The sequence below is a fragment of the Bos mutus genome, chromosome 2, assembly GCF_027580195.1.
Source record: "Bos mutus isolate GX-2022 chromosome 2, NWIPB_WYAK_1.1, whole genome shotgun sequence".
NCBI classification, from domain to species: Eukaryota; Metazoa; Chordata; class Mammalia; order Artiodactyla; family Bovidae; genus Bos; species Bos mutus.
In genome coordinates this window covers 1,560,523-1,575,569 of record NC_091618.1, presented here as the reverse complement: position 1 = coordinate 1,575,569, position 15,047 = coordinate 1,560,523, and the positions used below count along the sequence as shown (strand labels likewise).

The 15,047-nt window shown below is 56.5% G+C and overlaps 1 protein-coding gene across 1 annotated transcript in view; it reads right to left on the bottom strand.

Annotated features, from left to right (window-relative positions):
- Nucleotides 1-4,893, bottom strand: part of IGSF21 (immunoglobin superfamily member 21) — a 277,958-nt gene extending 273,065 nt beyond the window's left edge. The window contains exon 1 of the mRNA XM_070379196.1: nucleotides 4,824-4,893. Within this exon, the coding sequence (XP_070235297.1) occupies nucleotides 4,824-4,893 (70 nt within the window). The remainder of the gene's footprint in view (nucleotides 1-4,823) is intronic.
- Nucleotides 4,894-15,047: the final 10,154 nt, after the last annotated feature.

Here is a 15,047-nt window from a genome sequence, read left to right as displayed (position 1 = left end):
GGCATTTAATGCATAAGGAACATCTAATAGGTGTGCGATAAATGGAAGCTACCAGTAATATCAGTCTTCTTTCTCCCTGTCCTCAATTAGACTCAAGAAGTAACAGCCTTGAGGTTGAGCTGGCCCCACCAAGCACAATCCTGCCTCTGGCTCTTGGCTCACCTGGGTTCCCTCCCTGGGACATGAGCCCTTGGCCTATTAACCTCCTCCCTTTGCTTCAAGGTCTAGTTCAAGTCCTCCCTCCCCTTTGAAGCCTTCCCCTAACACCCCCAAAGAAATCACTCTACCCCCACAAACCTCCTCTGGGAGACGTCAATCCACTTGGCATCCTGCAGGTATCAACAGATTTCCACTTGGATTGTCTTTTATCTTTACGGGTTCGGGCCTGACCTCTCACCCCACTGGAACGATGGTCACGGTCATAGGTCTTTCTCTTTTCAGATGCACCCTGCCCACAACAGATGCCCACTCATTCTCTTGATGATGACAAGGGCTTTGAGGGGTGTCCCCTCTCCCATCTGTGCAGATGAACACACTGGATAATTTGACTTCAGTGGGGTTTGGGAAGGAGAAAGGCAGCCAGACAGGGCACTGGACACATGGCAACTGTCCATGTGGCTGGAGCTGAGGAAGTGACCGGGACCCATTCTCACAGGAGGCAGCAGAGCCCAGGGGGAAAGAGACAGACGGTCCTGGGTCTGAATCTCAGCTTGCCACGTACTGACTGGGTGACCTCGGACAAACCACTTAACCTCTCTGAACCTCAGCTTCCTCATCTGGAAAATAACCTTAACTCTCAGGATGGTTACAAGGATTAACGAAGATAAGAAGAACAAAGCACATACGGCCCAGAGCTGCACAGTCAGGGCTGAATGGATGGATTTCAAGTGGCCCGGGGATGGAGTAGAGGTGGACAGGGCGGTAAGCCAGGTTAGATGCCTCCCTGGGTCCCAGGAAACCCAGTGAACAGAACCAACCAGCCTCCTCTTTGCTCAGCCCTCGTTTGGTTTTGAAGTCAGAACTGCTAACACCCAGGAACCGCAACAAGTCTCCTCGTCTCCTCCCCCACCCCTCCCCCAGCCCCCAACGGTAGCAAGATCAGGTCTGTGTGAGACAATGTTCTGACAAGCTGGGGTGGGCAGGCGGATCTAACGCACCATGGCACCTTGCCAGCCCTTGCCCACACGCCCTGTCCAAGGAACACTGGAAGGAAAGAGGGAGCCAGGGGCCGGACCAGGCGAGACCTGGAAGACACTGACAGCCTGTCACGAGCAAACTTTGAAATTCTGGGCCTCAGTTTCCTAATCTGTGAAAAGAGGCGCTTAAACCCATCTTGCCCTGCATGAGCACCGCGAAGCAGCCAGCGCGTGCTGGCCACACAGCAGCTGATCCATGTAATCTTGGCTATTGAAAAAAAACAGAAACCCAGCTCTGAGATTAGAAGAGCAGCAATCTTAAGATTGTTTAAGGGGACTGTTGAGGAAAGATCGCTCGATGCTGGGTCTCATTAACTGCTTCCATCAGGGCCGCTGTCCTTTGGCGCTTACCATCTTGCCCAAGGCATTAGGATTTTAGGGGGCCGTAATCAGTTCCTACTCTAAAAGGGTTCTCCTGCTAAAAATTACTCGTTTCAGAACCACCGCAGTAAGTGATCTCGGAGGTCGCTTCCAGCTCGAACATTCTCTCCACTTAAAAAGCAAGAACTCCTTCAGCCTCTCAGGAGAAATTTCAGTTTGCATCTTGAGAGGGAAGGGGTGGGGCTTACGGCTGGGGGCGGGGCGGCAGGGCGAGGAGGGGCGGAGCGACCTAGTCCAGGCCGGGCCCTTAACTCCCCGCCGAGCGCCAGGCAGCGGTCCAGTGGTGCCCGCCGGGCGTGGGGTGGAGATGGCGAAGCGGATAAATATACGAAGGCGTCACACCAGCTTGCGCGCGCGCAGCCCCCGCAGTCCCGGTGCGGCGGCAGCTCCGGCCCAGCCGCTCAGCCCCCGCATCCCACCTAGCCCTTGACACGCTGCTGCCGAGAGAGAAGTGGAAGGGCGTCCAGTGGAAGTGGAAGGGCTGGGGCCTCTAGCGCGCCCTACCTACCTCGGCCTGCCCCCCGCTGCCCTTCGGAGGCAGGTCTATGAACCGCTGTCCTCCCTGCGCTCCCAGTCCCCGGGGCCCTCTGTATCCTGGGCCAGCGCCCGGGCACGAGTGCTGGATTGCCCTCCCAGAAGTGCCCAGGCCAGGTTAAACGGGGTCTGAGGAGTTAGAATCCGTGTGGGTTCTTCCTCTTGGAAAGGCAGATATCGGGGAGTGGTGGGCAGGGGCAGGAGCCCTCAGCCCGGCCGGTCCTGTGTACCGCCGGCTGCCTTCCCCTCCCGAGGCGCAGGCCCACCTCTCCAAAGTGGAGTCCCTGTGCGCCGCGAGCTGTCGGTGCAGCACCGGCCCCGGCGCACAGCCGTGCCTTCCCTAGCGGTGACCGCCGTCGCCCCCGCACTGGGCAGGCGTGTCTCCGAGTGCTTGCCCTGGACCCTACCCTCCGCGCCCGCCCGTCCTCCGACGCAGGCGCTGGCAGGCGGCCCGGCCCTGCCAAGGGCCAGGTGCGCGGCTCTCCGTCACGTCCTGGAAGGGCGCCCTCCTCCGGCCAGACGGCCTGTTACAGCGCGTACCAACCCTTCTGGTACCCCCGCCGTGGGCGGGCGCTGACTCCGAGAACCAAAGGACTGATCGCGCCCCGCGCGCTCTCATCATCTCCTCTGCAGCGAAGGGATGGCTCCGCCCGCGCCCCACGCTCGGAAAGTTGCCCGTCTGCGATCCGAGTCGGCGCTCTCCCCTCTCGCCGGGCAGCGGAGCTCAGAGGCCAGGCCGGCTCCCTTCGCCCAGAGGCGCTCGCCCCAGCCTCCTGCCAGCTGCAGAGGTGGGCGGCGGGCGGAGGAGCCAGTACACCCGCTCAGGTCTCCGCAGCCCCAAGAACCGCGGCTCGCAGGTTCTGGGAACTCGCGCGGTGGGATCCTGACGCAGCGGGCTTTCCCCACTAAACCCTTCTGCTTCTAGTCGCCATCCTTACCCCTGACCAGTCTTTACGGTTCTGCGTATCTGGAGAAAGGGGTGCCCCACTCCTGCCCCCACCCTCTAACCAACCCCACCCCACCCCACCCCCGCTCCCTGCGGTGTCCAGGTGAGGCTCCGAGTGCCTTTCGACAAAGCCCAGCGTCCTCGCCGTGGCTCTGGCACCCGGGCACCACCCCGTCCCCGCCCCCATATAACCTTTCCCTCCGGAGGCTTCCGAGGGAGGGAGCCATCGCCTCGAAGTTGGAGGGGAAGGAGCGGATTTCCATGCACTTTGGAAAGTCTGTTGTTCCAAGGGTAGGCAGACCAAGTACGGGGCTTGCACTCCTCCTGATTTACGCCGACCCCTCCCCCTCCTCTGCCAGCAGGACCACCATTCAGGCTCAAATCCTGCAGTTTCTCCCGTCAGCGGATCAAGCACTCTATAAGGACCTCGGGGTGGAAGAGGGTGGGGTTATTTTAGGGCGCACAGCTTGCTGGCAGGCATTCTCAGAGTCCGGCTTGGCACCTCCCGGGAGTGCAAGGCACACGGAAAAGAACAGATCCTCCCATATCCATCACCCGCTGGGCTGGGGGCTGAGACCCCACCGGTCATAACGGCTACTTTTGGGCAGCGCGCATCCCCCGCCCCTCCGCGGCAGAGCCTGGATGTGACTCCAGACGCCCTGGTTCTGGGAGTCCAGGTTCGGGACTAGGCTTGGGGCGAACCGCGGGCGCGGACCTCCAGTCTCTGGGCCACCGCTCTCCGCCGGTGCAGCCTCGCTCCCGCCGGCTCTGAGCGGACGCGTTGGCTCTGCCCGAAAGGCGCCGGGTCGCCAGGTTGGGCGGCCGCAGCACTCTAGACCCGCCAGGTGGCGGCGCCGGCCGGGAGGCCCCGAGGCTTCCGCGAACCCTGGACCCTGGAGCCGCGGAGGCACCGGTCACTCGCTCCGGGAACCCTCCTTCCAACGGGTTTAGCCCAATCGGGACCAAGTCCATGCGGGACACACACACACCGCGGCTCACACCTCCCCCGTCCCCGGACGCGTCGGTGCCTCCCTCCACACTGGATCCACACGCTCCACAGCACGCTCACACACTCTTGGCCCGCGCGCCTGCACCTCCACATCCGAGAAATGTACAGTCTGGCCAGAGGGTCATATCCCGCCTCCTCTGCACACGCGCCCCGCCCCCCCATGGAAATACAGTCACCCGCTGCCATGTATCCCTAAAGAGACCCGTACACTTGGGACACGCGTGCCACGCCACACCTCACACACTCACCCACCCTTCAACACGCTCCCACATACGATGACACAGGCTCACCCACTTCACACCCTCACCGAGAAGCTGGGCGCCCGCTCACACCCCCAAATACTCTGGCTCACACTCCTTCTCTCTCACACACACACCTTTTCTGTGTAATTGACACAGACACTCAAACACCCCTCCAGACACTCGCTCGCTCACACACCATCACACACACTCACATCTCCAGATACACTTCGGCACCCTCTCCACGCACAGCGCCTTCCCGGACACCCTCACACGGACGCCACAAAGACACACGCTCATACACACACGCGCGCACACACCCTGGCACAGACCCGCGAGCGTTCTCTCCAGAGGAGACGTCCACCCTCCCTCGTCAAACCCACCAGCTCTGCAGCCCCTGCGCCGAGCGCGGGTTTCAGACCCGAAGCGTCCCCGGGGAGCCCCTGGCCGGCGCCCTCCCCCGCTGCCCGCCCCCGCGCGCCCCGGGCCCCGGCTCCGGCCGGCGCCCTCGCACTCACCCCGCGCCCGGTCCAGGATCGCGGCGAGCAGCAGGCACACGCAGCCGCGGAGGCTCGGGGCGGCTCGCATGGTGCCCGGGAGCTGGCGGCGCTGGCGGGGCGGTGGCGGCGGCGGCGGCGGCGGCGGCGGCGGCAGCGGCGGGGCCCCTCGCCATGGGCTCAGGCGCGCTCCTGCCTCCGGCCTCCGGCCGAGACGGTGGCGGGCCGCGTGGGGCGCCGCGGGGGCGCCCCCATGCCGCCGCGGCTGGGCCGCCGGGGCGCCGGGCTCGGCTCGGGCTCTGCGGGACGCCGCGACCCCTGCTCTCGGGACGACCTCGGGCGCGCCGCGGCTCTCGGCTCCCCGGCAGCGCGCGGTGCCCAGCGCTGCCCGGAGTCAGCTAGGCGGCAGCGCCGGAGTTTGCAGCCGAACCGCGCTCTCTCTGCCTGGCGCCCGCCTCTCCCGGCTGCGCGAGCGCCCCCTCCCCGCGCCCGCCCTCCGCCCCTCCCCCTCTCCCCCTCTCCCCGCCCCCCGCCCTCCTGCCCTCCCCTCGCCGCGCTCTCGGCTGTATTATACAGACTTCTCTTTAATCCTTTCTGGGCCGTTCGGCTCTCGGCCACTAAGCCGATTTATTGCAGGGACAAGGCGAGCTCCCCATCTCCCGCCCCCCTCGCCTCCTCCAGGTCGCCCACCCCCTCTCCCCAGGCTCCCCTCCTCACTCTACGCGCTCGCAGCCCCGGTCGCTCGGTAACCCTCCCCGAGCTGACTGAGTGCCCTGCCCTCCAGACCAAGCTCCGTCCGATCCTGCTCCACCGAGTCCCATCCCGGGACACCCTCCCCGCGCTCGTCCCCAGGTTGGAGAGCGAGGCCGCCTGCCCCTTGAGAGAGAGGCCGTCGGTCCGGGGAGTCGAGCAGGCAGGGTGTGGCCCGGAGTACTGGTCTCGCCGCCACCTATTAACTAAGGGTGAGGGGCATCGGGTGTTCGGAAACTTCCCGAATGATGGCTGCCCTCCCCCCAGGCACTCGTGGATTGGGGTGCGTTTTGTCCTTTCTTTCGAGAAGAGCCACTTTCTTGGATCCAGCCAGAAGTGGGTAAGGAAGGTGTTTCCTCCTGGCAGAGACCAGTTTCACCTTTTTGGCAGACCTCATTTCTTTTCTCCCTGGGCCTGAAAATGGGGGTTTGGGACTTGTATCTACCCTTTTCCTCCCACTACACACACACACACACATGCTCACGCACACACACATGCGCACGTGCACGCACACATGCTCACGTGCACACACACATGCTCACACGCACACATGCTCACGTGCACACATGCTCACACGCACACACGCTCACGTGCACACACACGAGCACATACACACATGTTCACGTGCACATACATGTGCTCACGTGCACACACACATGCTCACATGCATACACATGCACACGCACACACATGCTCTCACACACACACATGGGTACGCCCCAGCTATTGAGCCTCAGGCCTGGTTGTGGTCTTGTGGTCTCCTGAGAGGGGAGAAGTCCCAGTCCTGGGAGAGGTCAGAGTGGTAGGGGGTGAGGTTAGATGGGGGAGCTTACAGCATGGAATTGTACTCCCGGCATTCTGTGGTGAATTCCCAGCCTCTCTATCTCTGCCAGGTTGCCGTATCAGACCGTGAGTCTGTTTACCTAGGTGGACAACGGGTATGAAGCCAGTTCCATCTCCAGCAGCCCTTTGACGGTGTGTTGGGAGTGCAGTGAGCTGTGGGTAGAGCCCTGTGCAGCGATGCCCCAGGGCAGGGAGCTGGTCCCTCCACATGCCCTCTACAAGCCTCACCAAGGCACTTCCTGGGGCTGCAGCCCACACCCTCCACCCCTGGGGAAGGAGGGATTTGCATTTATGAAGATCTGAAAGCGTACATTCACCTGACAGGCTTTAGAATGATCCTCTTGGTAAAATAATAATGATGATCGTAATAAACCCTTATAAATAGGTGTTTGATTACCGTTTGTCCCTACGTGGGGTTTTTTTTGAATCAGACTAATTGGCTGCCGGGCTGATTGGGCTGGATATGGCTTGAACACTGGCGTCTTAGGCCCTTTCTTCTCCCCTTGCCTGGCTGTTCTTTGCTCCCTCTCACCCCCACCCACCTAGGTCCCGCCTTGTCCCAGCTGCTGAGGGTCAGCTTGAGGTCACCTCTGCCCCTGAACCTTCTTTCTGGGCTGCCCCAGCCATGCCATGAGGTGCAGTCCTTGACTGCCTCTTCTCTGCCCCACCCCCTCCCCAGTTCTGCCCAGAAAAAGGCCAACAGAATCCAGATCCATTGTAGGTGCTAAGCTCCCCTGTGGAAGGGCCTTCCTGGCTGGGGGGCAGCATCCAGCTGGGAAGACCCCCATGTTGGTCTGAGTTCTTCAGGTAAATGCCAGGTATCCCTGCGTGGGCATTCCTGCTCTGTAGGCCCAGCTGCAAATCTGAGTGCAGTGGACAGGCAAGAGTTTGCCAGATGAAGCCCTGCAGAGGCGAGGCTTACTGACTGTACTCACGGAAGCCCTATTGTCTGCCATTAGAGCCAGGAATCTGTGGGATTTCAGGACCCTCCTTGGTGACACTTCCTCCCAGTCCAGTTCCATACCAGCTGAGAAAAAGACCTCCGCAGGAGCACTGCAAAGGTGTCAGTCAGCTGCAAATGACATCTGGTGAGAAGCCAGCAAGGAGAAAGGGAGGTGTGATATCGAAAAGGTTGCCCCCTAGCGCCAAAGCTTGAGCTGGGGAGTCAGGTGGGGGATTGGAGACCTCAGCTAACCCTTCTTCATCCCCAACCTTCTGAATCTCTCTTTTAACACCACCCTGTGTGTGCTCAGCTGCTCAGGCTTTGCAACCCCATGAACTGTAGCCCACCAGGCTCCTCTGTCCATGGAATTTTCCAAGCAAGAATACTGGAGTGGGTTGCCATTTCTTACTCTAGGGGTTCTTCTTGACCCAGAGATGGAACCAATGTCTCTTTCATCTTCTGCATTGGCAGGCTGACTCTTTACCACAGCGCCACCTGGGAATAATTAAGATTATCGGTCTTCCTAGCCAATGCCTGGCACATAGTAGGCCCTCAACAAATACTTGTTGGGTGGATGAATGAATGAATGAATGAGGGCAGGGCACTGTGTTATATTCATTCCATTCCTCAGCTCTCAGCACAGGGCTAGCACCTGAAGAAGACTCATTGGAAAAGACTCTGATGCTGGGAAAGATTGAGGGCAGGAGGAGAAGGGGACGACAGAGGACGAGATGGTTGGACGGCATCACCCACTCAATGGACGTGAGTTTGAGCAAACTCTAGGAGATAGTGAAGGACAGGGAAGCCTGGCGTGCTGCAGTCCATGGGGTCACAAACAGTCAGATACGACCGAGCGACTGAACAAAGACAGCACCTGACTAGTGCTAGCATGAATCCTGTGGCCGTGAACCTTTTCAGAGAGTCAACAGCCCCCTCGATCACACATTCAGATAAAGGACATCCCACCCAGGCGCACAGTTAAGGGGCTCGACTGTGAAGCGCGTGTTTACTACCATATGGCAATTGTTCATGGTAATTCTGCTACCTCTGCACACCCTTTCCTGGGGGCACACACTCCTTCAGCTCCTGTTTCACAAAACACAGCTTTGGATGCTATTCTCTTGCCCCAGAGAAAGGTATACCCACGACACTGAGAGGCGTGATGAGCAGAGGGAGGGCACAGGGTGACTTAGCCAAGGGAAAAGTCACTCAGGGCAGCCACAGGCTTTTAATTCGCTTGACGTCTCTCGGCTCCTGTCTCCTAATGGATGGGCCACCTGCAGCGGGGCCTCCACTCTGCAGTCTTGGCACCGAGATCCGTGAGTCACAGTGGGACATGCCTCTTCCAGGGGCACCGGCAGAGTGGGAGCCCTGGACCTCCCTGTGGCTGGCGGCTGGCGGCTGGCGGTGTGGCTGTCTGCCCCCAGCCTCCCTCTGTCCATGGTGCTGAGCTTGGATCTCCCAACAGAGGGCACTACAGCACAAAGCAAATTTCTCCTCTCCTGACCCTAGGGAACACCCCCAGAGGTCAAAGGGGCCCTGGGGTCCTCTGTGACCTCTAGTTTGTTCAGTCCCCTGAGAGAGAAAGGATAAGGGTTATTATTACCTCCCACAGCCTGGCTTCCAAAGGGTTGGGCTCTGTTGGTTGGGGTAGGCCCTCCTGTGGGGTTGGATAATAATGCTAAGAGTAGTAAGCCTTTGTGAAATTGCTCCTTTTATGCCAAGCAATGTGTATAAACTCAATGAATCTACACAATAGTGTATGGTGTGAGTATTATCGTTGTTCCTGTTTTACAGATGAGAATACGAGGCAGAGAGGCTAAGCAACTTGCCCAGTACCACATGATAACAGGACCAGATTTGAACCCACACAAAGTGCAGAGCCAGAGCTCTTGAATACTCTTCCAGGCTAAGATACACACATGCACACATGATGTGTGCATACATTTACACACACACACTGTCACACAGGTCACACAGAACCTGGAAGCCACTATTCCCATGGAAAGTGATATAAAAATAAAACTTTCATAAGCACAATGTGCTCTGCATTTCTCATCACGTTCAGTTCTCATAACAGCCCCCTGTGGCGGCTTGATCTAAGCCCAATTTACAGATAAGCAAACTGAGTCTCAAAGAAGTGAAAAGAATTACCCAGAGTGACAAAGGCAGAGGAATGTTGGATTCAGAGGACAGGAATCCAGTGTGAGCTTTTCCCTGGCTCTGTCCCAGAGAGCCACACATGCTTTTTCTCCCTATCTCTGTCTCTCTAACACATACACACACACACACACACTCACACACTCACACACTCACTCACGCAGTCCTCTGGCTCCTTCTTATCTTGCTCTCTGCCTGTCCATGCTGGGAATTAAACATCCCCCAGGCTGCATCCCAGACAAGACTGAGTTTTTTTTATTGTTTGTTTAAATTAAAAGCAACTGAAAGTGATGCCTTAACATCAGTGACCCAAATCGATACAGAGTTGGCTGCTTGGAATTAAGTCCAAAGCTATGTCCTTAATGGACCTCTACCCCACCTGAACTCCACCTCCAGCTCCAGCAGGTCTTTCCCCAGGGAGAGCCTGGCAGGCTTTCCATGGGGATTCTAAGGCTGTGGGTGCTGAATGAACCTCAGCATCACAGGTCTGGAGAAATAACCTGGACAATGTGTGAAGGAGTCAGGACAGGAAGTTAAGTCCTGGGGACCAGTGTGGAGGTGGGGAGGGGGAGACAAGCAGACTGACCCTGGAGACCAGGACTCCCTAAACTGGGTCCCACTAACCACTTGTTTTGCAAGTTTGTAATAAAGATGCCTTGAAAGAGGGTTCAGAGGTTCAGTATATTTGAGAAATGCTGCGTATTAGTTCATCCTCCACATCTTGGAGATTTACAATTCACAGGAGCCTTTAAAGGCTATGAGAAATCCTACAGAGTTTTTGGTTTTATTTGTTTGAAATTCAGATTTGTTTAGCTTCAGAGCCTTCTTTTCATAAATACCTAGACATATTTCACGTCAAGAGTTTTGTAGATTATGGGATGGTTGGAAGATGCTGCTCTGACCATGGGCATGTCCCCTGATCTCTTCCTGAATTATCATGGTAGTTGCAATAGGGATAATGGAGATGACAGCGACCATGATAAGAGCAATAGCCCCTGACAGCTGATGACACTTTGAGTGCTTACCACGTACGAGGCACTTTCTGAAATATTTAGCTTGTACTAACTCATTGAATCCTCTTCAATACCCTAAGAGGAAGGCTCTGTTTTCAACTCCATAGAATAGACAAAGAAACTGAGACAGAGACAGGTGAGGCCCTTTACCTGAGGTCACATTGCTTTTATATATTTCTGAGACTGTAAGAGGCAACACGAAAAGAAGAACCACATCTGACTTATTTCTTTATTACTGGTGCCAGGCAGGTAGTAGCTGCTCAAGAAAGTGTTGGATGGACGGAAGAATGGATGGACAGAAAGATGGATGGGTGGGAGAAGGATGGATGGATGGTTGATGGACAGACGTATGGATGTGAGCATACAGGCTGGATAGATGGATGAGTGGGCCAGTAGGCTGCGGGGGATGATGCGGGTGGAGGAACAGACGGAAAGATGGAAAGAAGGGTGGGTGGGCAATGGTGGGTGGGTGTGCGGACAGATGGATTAGAGAAAGGGTTGATGGGTGGATAAGCACGCGGATGGAGGAGTGGATATGAGTCAAGATTAGAAAGCATCAGAAAGATTTGCACTTGCTCCTATATCATCGGATTTGCTAAAAATAAGAGGCTTGGGCTAACAGGTATTAGTCATAGTTAGAAGGTGGCAACAGAGGTAACAGGAACAGGAGGGAAAGCATGAGCTCTGGAACTGGCCTGCCTGGACCCAAATCCTGTCTATAGCGCTCAGGAGAAAAACTGCTGGAGAGAGGGAAGGCAGGGAGGGAGGGAGGGAGGGAGGGAAGAAGCGAGCTGGAAGGAAGGAAGAGAGGAGCCTGAGAACCCGAATTATTTCACCTCCCTGTGCTTGCGTTTCCTCATCTGCAGAATGGGGGCAGGAGAAAGTTACCTCTCGCGCTGATTAAATGAGACAGAGTTTCACATGATGTAAGCACTGACTAGACAGTAACCGTAGCAATTATCCTCTGTAAGAAGCAACAGGATACTATCATTACCCCAGTGGTCTGTTTCCTTCTTTTCATCCTTAGCTTCCTTCACTTTGCCGGGCAGAGGGGCAGGGTCTGAGACTCCAGGGTCATGGTCTCAAGGGACTCAGCAGACAGTTGCCCTGACCACAAACCAAAGGAAAAGGTCAATGTGAGCAGGATCTGTAATTCACTTATCTTTTATGGCACTCTCCAACATTAGTTTATTCCTGGCTTTGCGCTCTTGTCTCCATGATTGTCAAGTCCCGCCTGGGATCTTAAGGGCAGAATTTCCTGCTTTCCTCGCCAAACTGCAATACCACCCAGAGACAACAGGTGGCGACATCCAATATGTGATTTGTTCTATTTTTACAACCTTTTAGGTGTGAGGGTCTACATTATGTAAAACAAACCAGCTTCCTATTTCAAGAGTCCATTAAGCTTTAGCATATTCACAATGAAGCATGATGTCACAAACATATGTACATAAAGTCCTTAGTCACAATACTGTGATGGGTCCATAATACTATAGATGAGAAAACTGAGACCCAAAGCAAGATTGTCAGCTCACCGCATGCTCACTATTTGAGGTGTATGTAGTCTTCACAACACAGTGAAGCAATCTTCTCTTCAGTCAGTTCACCTGGGTGTCTTGTCTCCCCAGGTCATAATGGAAGCTCTGGGCACATTTCACATTGCTCCTTGGCACCTCCAGGACCACTCTGCTGAAAGCCGGAGTCACAGTTACTGCAGGGGCCAGGAAACAAAAGAGGAAGGTCCAGCTAACCAGATCAGTTGTTCAGTCAGAAGTAAAACGGTGTCAGTAATGGAAATGCTCTAGTTAATTACAAAAGTCATCTGGTGAGACCTGACAATTCCCTCCTCTCACTGGCAGTCTGCTTTCTCTCTTGAGTTTCTAGGTCCTTGAAACATTTGAGGAAAATCTCAATTCAGCTTATACTACAGGGAGATGATTCCATTTCTCTGGGCTTCGGAGTTCCCGTTTCTAAGAGGCAGAAGGCCAGGCTAGTTCCCTGACAGATGATGTCTCACCCGGGCCTGAGGCTACTTCCACCTCCCTTGTCTTTCTCTCTCCCTTCCACCTTCCTTGTCTTTCTCTCTCCCTTCCTGTGCCACGGGCAAAGCGGATGCCCCATCCCCAAATAAAGGCTTCCAACAGGTGCCCACCTCCTCTAAGGGCGTTGAGGAGGCCTTCGCCCCTGGATCAGGCGCTGATCTGGGTACCAGGGGAGCAGAGGCAGGAGGAGCGAGTTCATGCCCTTGAGGGGCTCACAGTCAGCGGGCTTTGGATCCCCAGCAGGAGGCCCGAATGCCAACGTCAGGGCTGCCCACCTGCGTCTGCCCGCCTGGCCTCTTCGCTGTCAGGGTCCTGCCCCCGCCCGCCTGCTCACTTAGCTCCTCCTTCCAAGATGGCTCCCCGGGCCCCCGGCTCCTGCGGTGCCCGCAGTCCTCACCCCTTCAAGCTCTCACGGAAGGAAGGAGCGTCTCAGAACTGTCCCCTGGACAGCTCCGCGGACCGGATCCTGCATGAAGCACGGCCTCCGCTCACCCACTCTTCAGGTCCCCTGGGCACACCAGGGGCCACAGCCTGGTCAGGACGACCTCCTCAAAACCCTCCGCTGACTCCACGGCCAGAAGACCAGAGCCACCACCCTGGGAACAGCTGACGCGGGTCTTATCGCCGCACTGGACCCACGTCTGGGGCTGCTGTGCCGGTAAGAGCTGTCTTGATTCTAGGCGTTTATACATGCTGTTCCCTCTGCCTGAAATGCCCCTCCAGCCTCCCGTCTTGCTCACTCCCTCTGCCTTACCCTGGCCCCACGTGCCACGCGCATCCTTTAGGCTGGCTGGCTTTTACTCAGACCCCAGGGCTCAGCTTTAGCTGTCTTTAGTTCTGGGAGTCTGCCTTGGATGCTTTCTCTGTTTGCCCCGGGGGGTTAAGAGTATGGTGTTGAGATGGGCAAAGCACAGGGAGGCGAAGGAAAGGAAGGAAGGAGGGAGACAGGGATGAGAGAGGCAGACATCAGAGTAAGGCTCAGCATCAGCAATCAGAACAGAGTCAAGGTATCACTGAAAAGGTGGAACGTCCAGAAAGGGTGCTCAGCCCCTCCAGAATGACGGCCGTAATTTAGGGCTGCCTTGAATGGACCCCAGACAGAGGTGCTGGCTCCTGTTCCAAGACATGTGAGATCACTGAAGACCCCTGACACCTTCCCTTAAGGGCAGAAGTGGTGCATGGTGGACTACGGGGCCCAGGAGGAGATGAGTAAGTCCATGAGACCTGCAGGCTGGCTCTCAGGGAGTGAGGTTCAGGGGTGTGTGTGAAGGGGCCCACACTGCTGTTTAGAGAGTTCTGTCTCCTCGGGCAGGAGGAGTTCTCCATCCCAGAGAGGATCGAAGGTGTCCTGGGCACCTGGGGACCACTTGTCTCCCTGCTTCCAAGTCTAACACTTACTTATCAAGATAATTAAATCCCACCCCCTTCCAGCTGCCCCCTTGCAATGTCAGGAGGGACAGGAGCCTCTTCCAGAGAGCTTTGCTTGCCGCTGTTCCATAAGCCCCATATTTCACACCGCGAGTGGCTGTATTTCAGCGCTGGGTGAAGTGGTTTTATTTTTATCGCACACGCAGGCATATAAATATGTACGAGGAGCTCAGAAGCACTTTAGGGTCTCTCTGGAAGGCAGGCTCAGTGTGAGTGTGAGGGAGCATGGCAATTAGCTCAGCCGGGGCACAGGCTCCACGAGACCCGAAGCTGCCGCTCTCGCCGGCGCCGCTGGGCCCGTTCTCCTTAGAACGGGGCCCTCGTGGGCTCCTGAGAACCAGGGGGCGCCTTGGCAAACTTTTCAGAATAAAAATTTTTAAAACAAGAACAGATCTAAGATCTCTCCTTAACCCCGCTGTTTACCAGCTGGTGTGACCTTGACCAAAGACCCTTCTTGCTTCTTCTGGGTCTCAGCGTCGAGGTCTATAAAAGTGGGGTTAATCATGCCTGCCCTGTCAGCCTCCCCGGTCTTTTTGAAAGAACAAAAACCATGAAGAATTTGCAATGGGCTTGGAGAACTGTAATATACAACTGTAGGAAGCTGATCATTATTCCTCCCCAGCCGTTCATTTGGAGCAGGTTAGTGAAGGTACAGACCGTGGCTGGTGTAACACAGGCATCGGATGCTGTGGGCATCACAGGCAGCCTCAGTCATCGTGGAGAGGAGGAGGGAAACAGCACTTGCTGACCTGCTACAGGGCTGGATGCTTCACATGTATTTTGGCATTTGGACATGACAGTGACACTTTCAGAGGCAGTGTGCCGTCCCTGTTTACTGATGAGAAGCTAATGCTCATAACGGTTGAGGAATGTGTGTGTGGCCATAGGGAGCAGAGGAGCCCGGCTTTGAATCAGGGGCAAGACTCACCTTTCTTCTCGTGGCCACAAGGGAACCACAGTCTGTGGGTTGACCGCCGGCCACTAGGGATGGCCGGGACACGGGGCTGGGGGATGTGCCACCAGCCCACGGGGTGGGCCTCTAAGCAGCCCTGTGGTGACGCTGGTG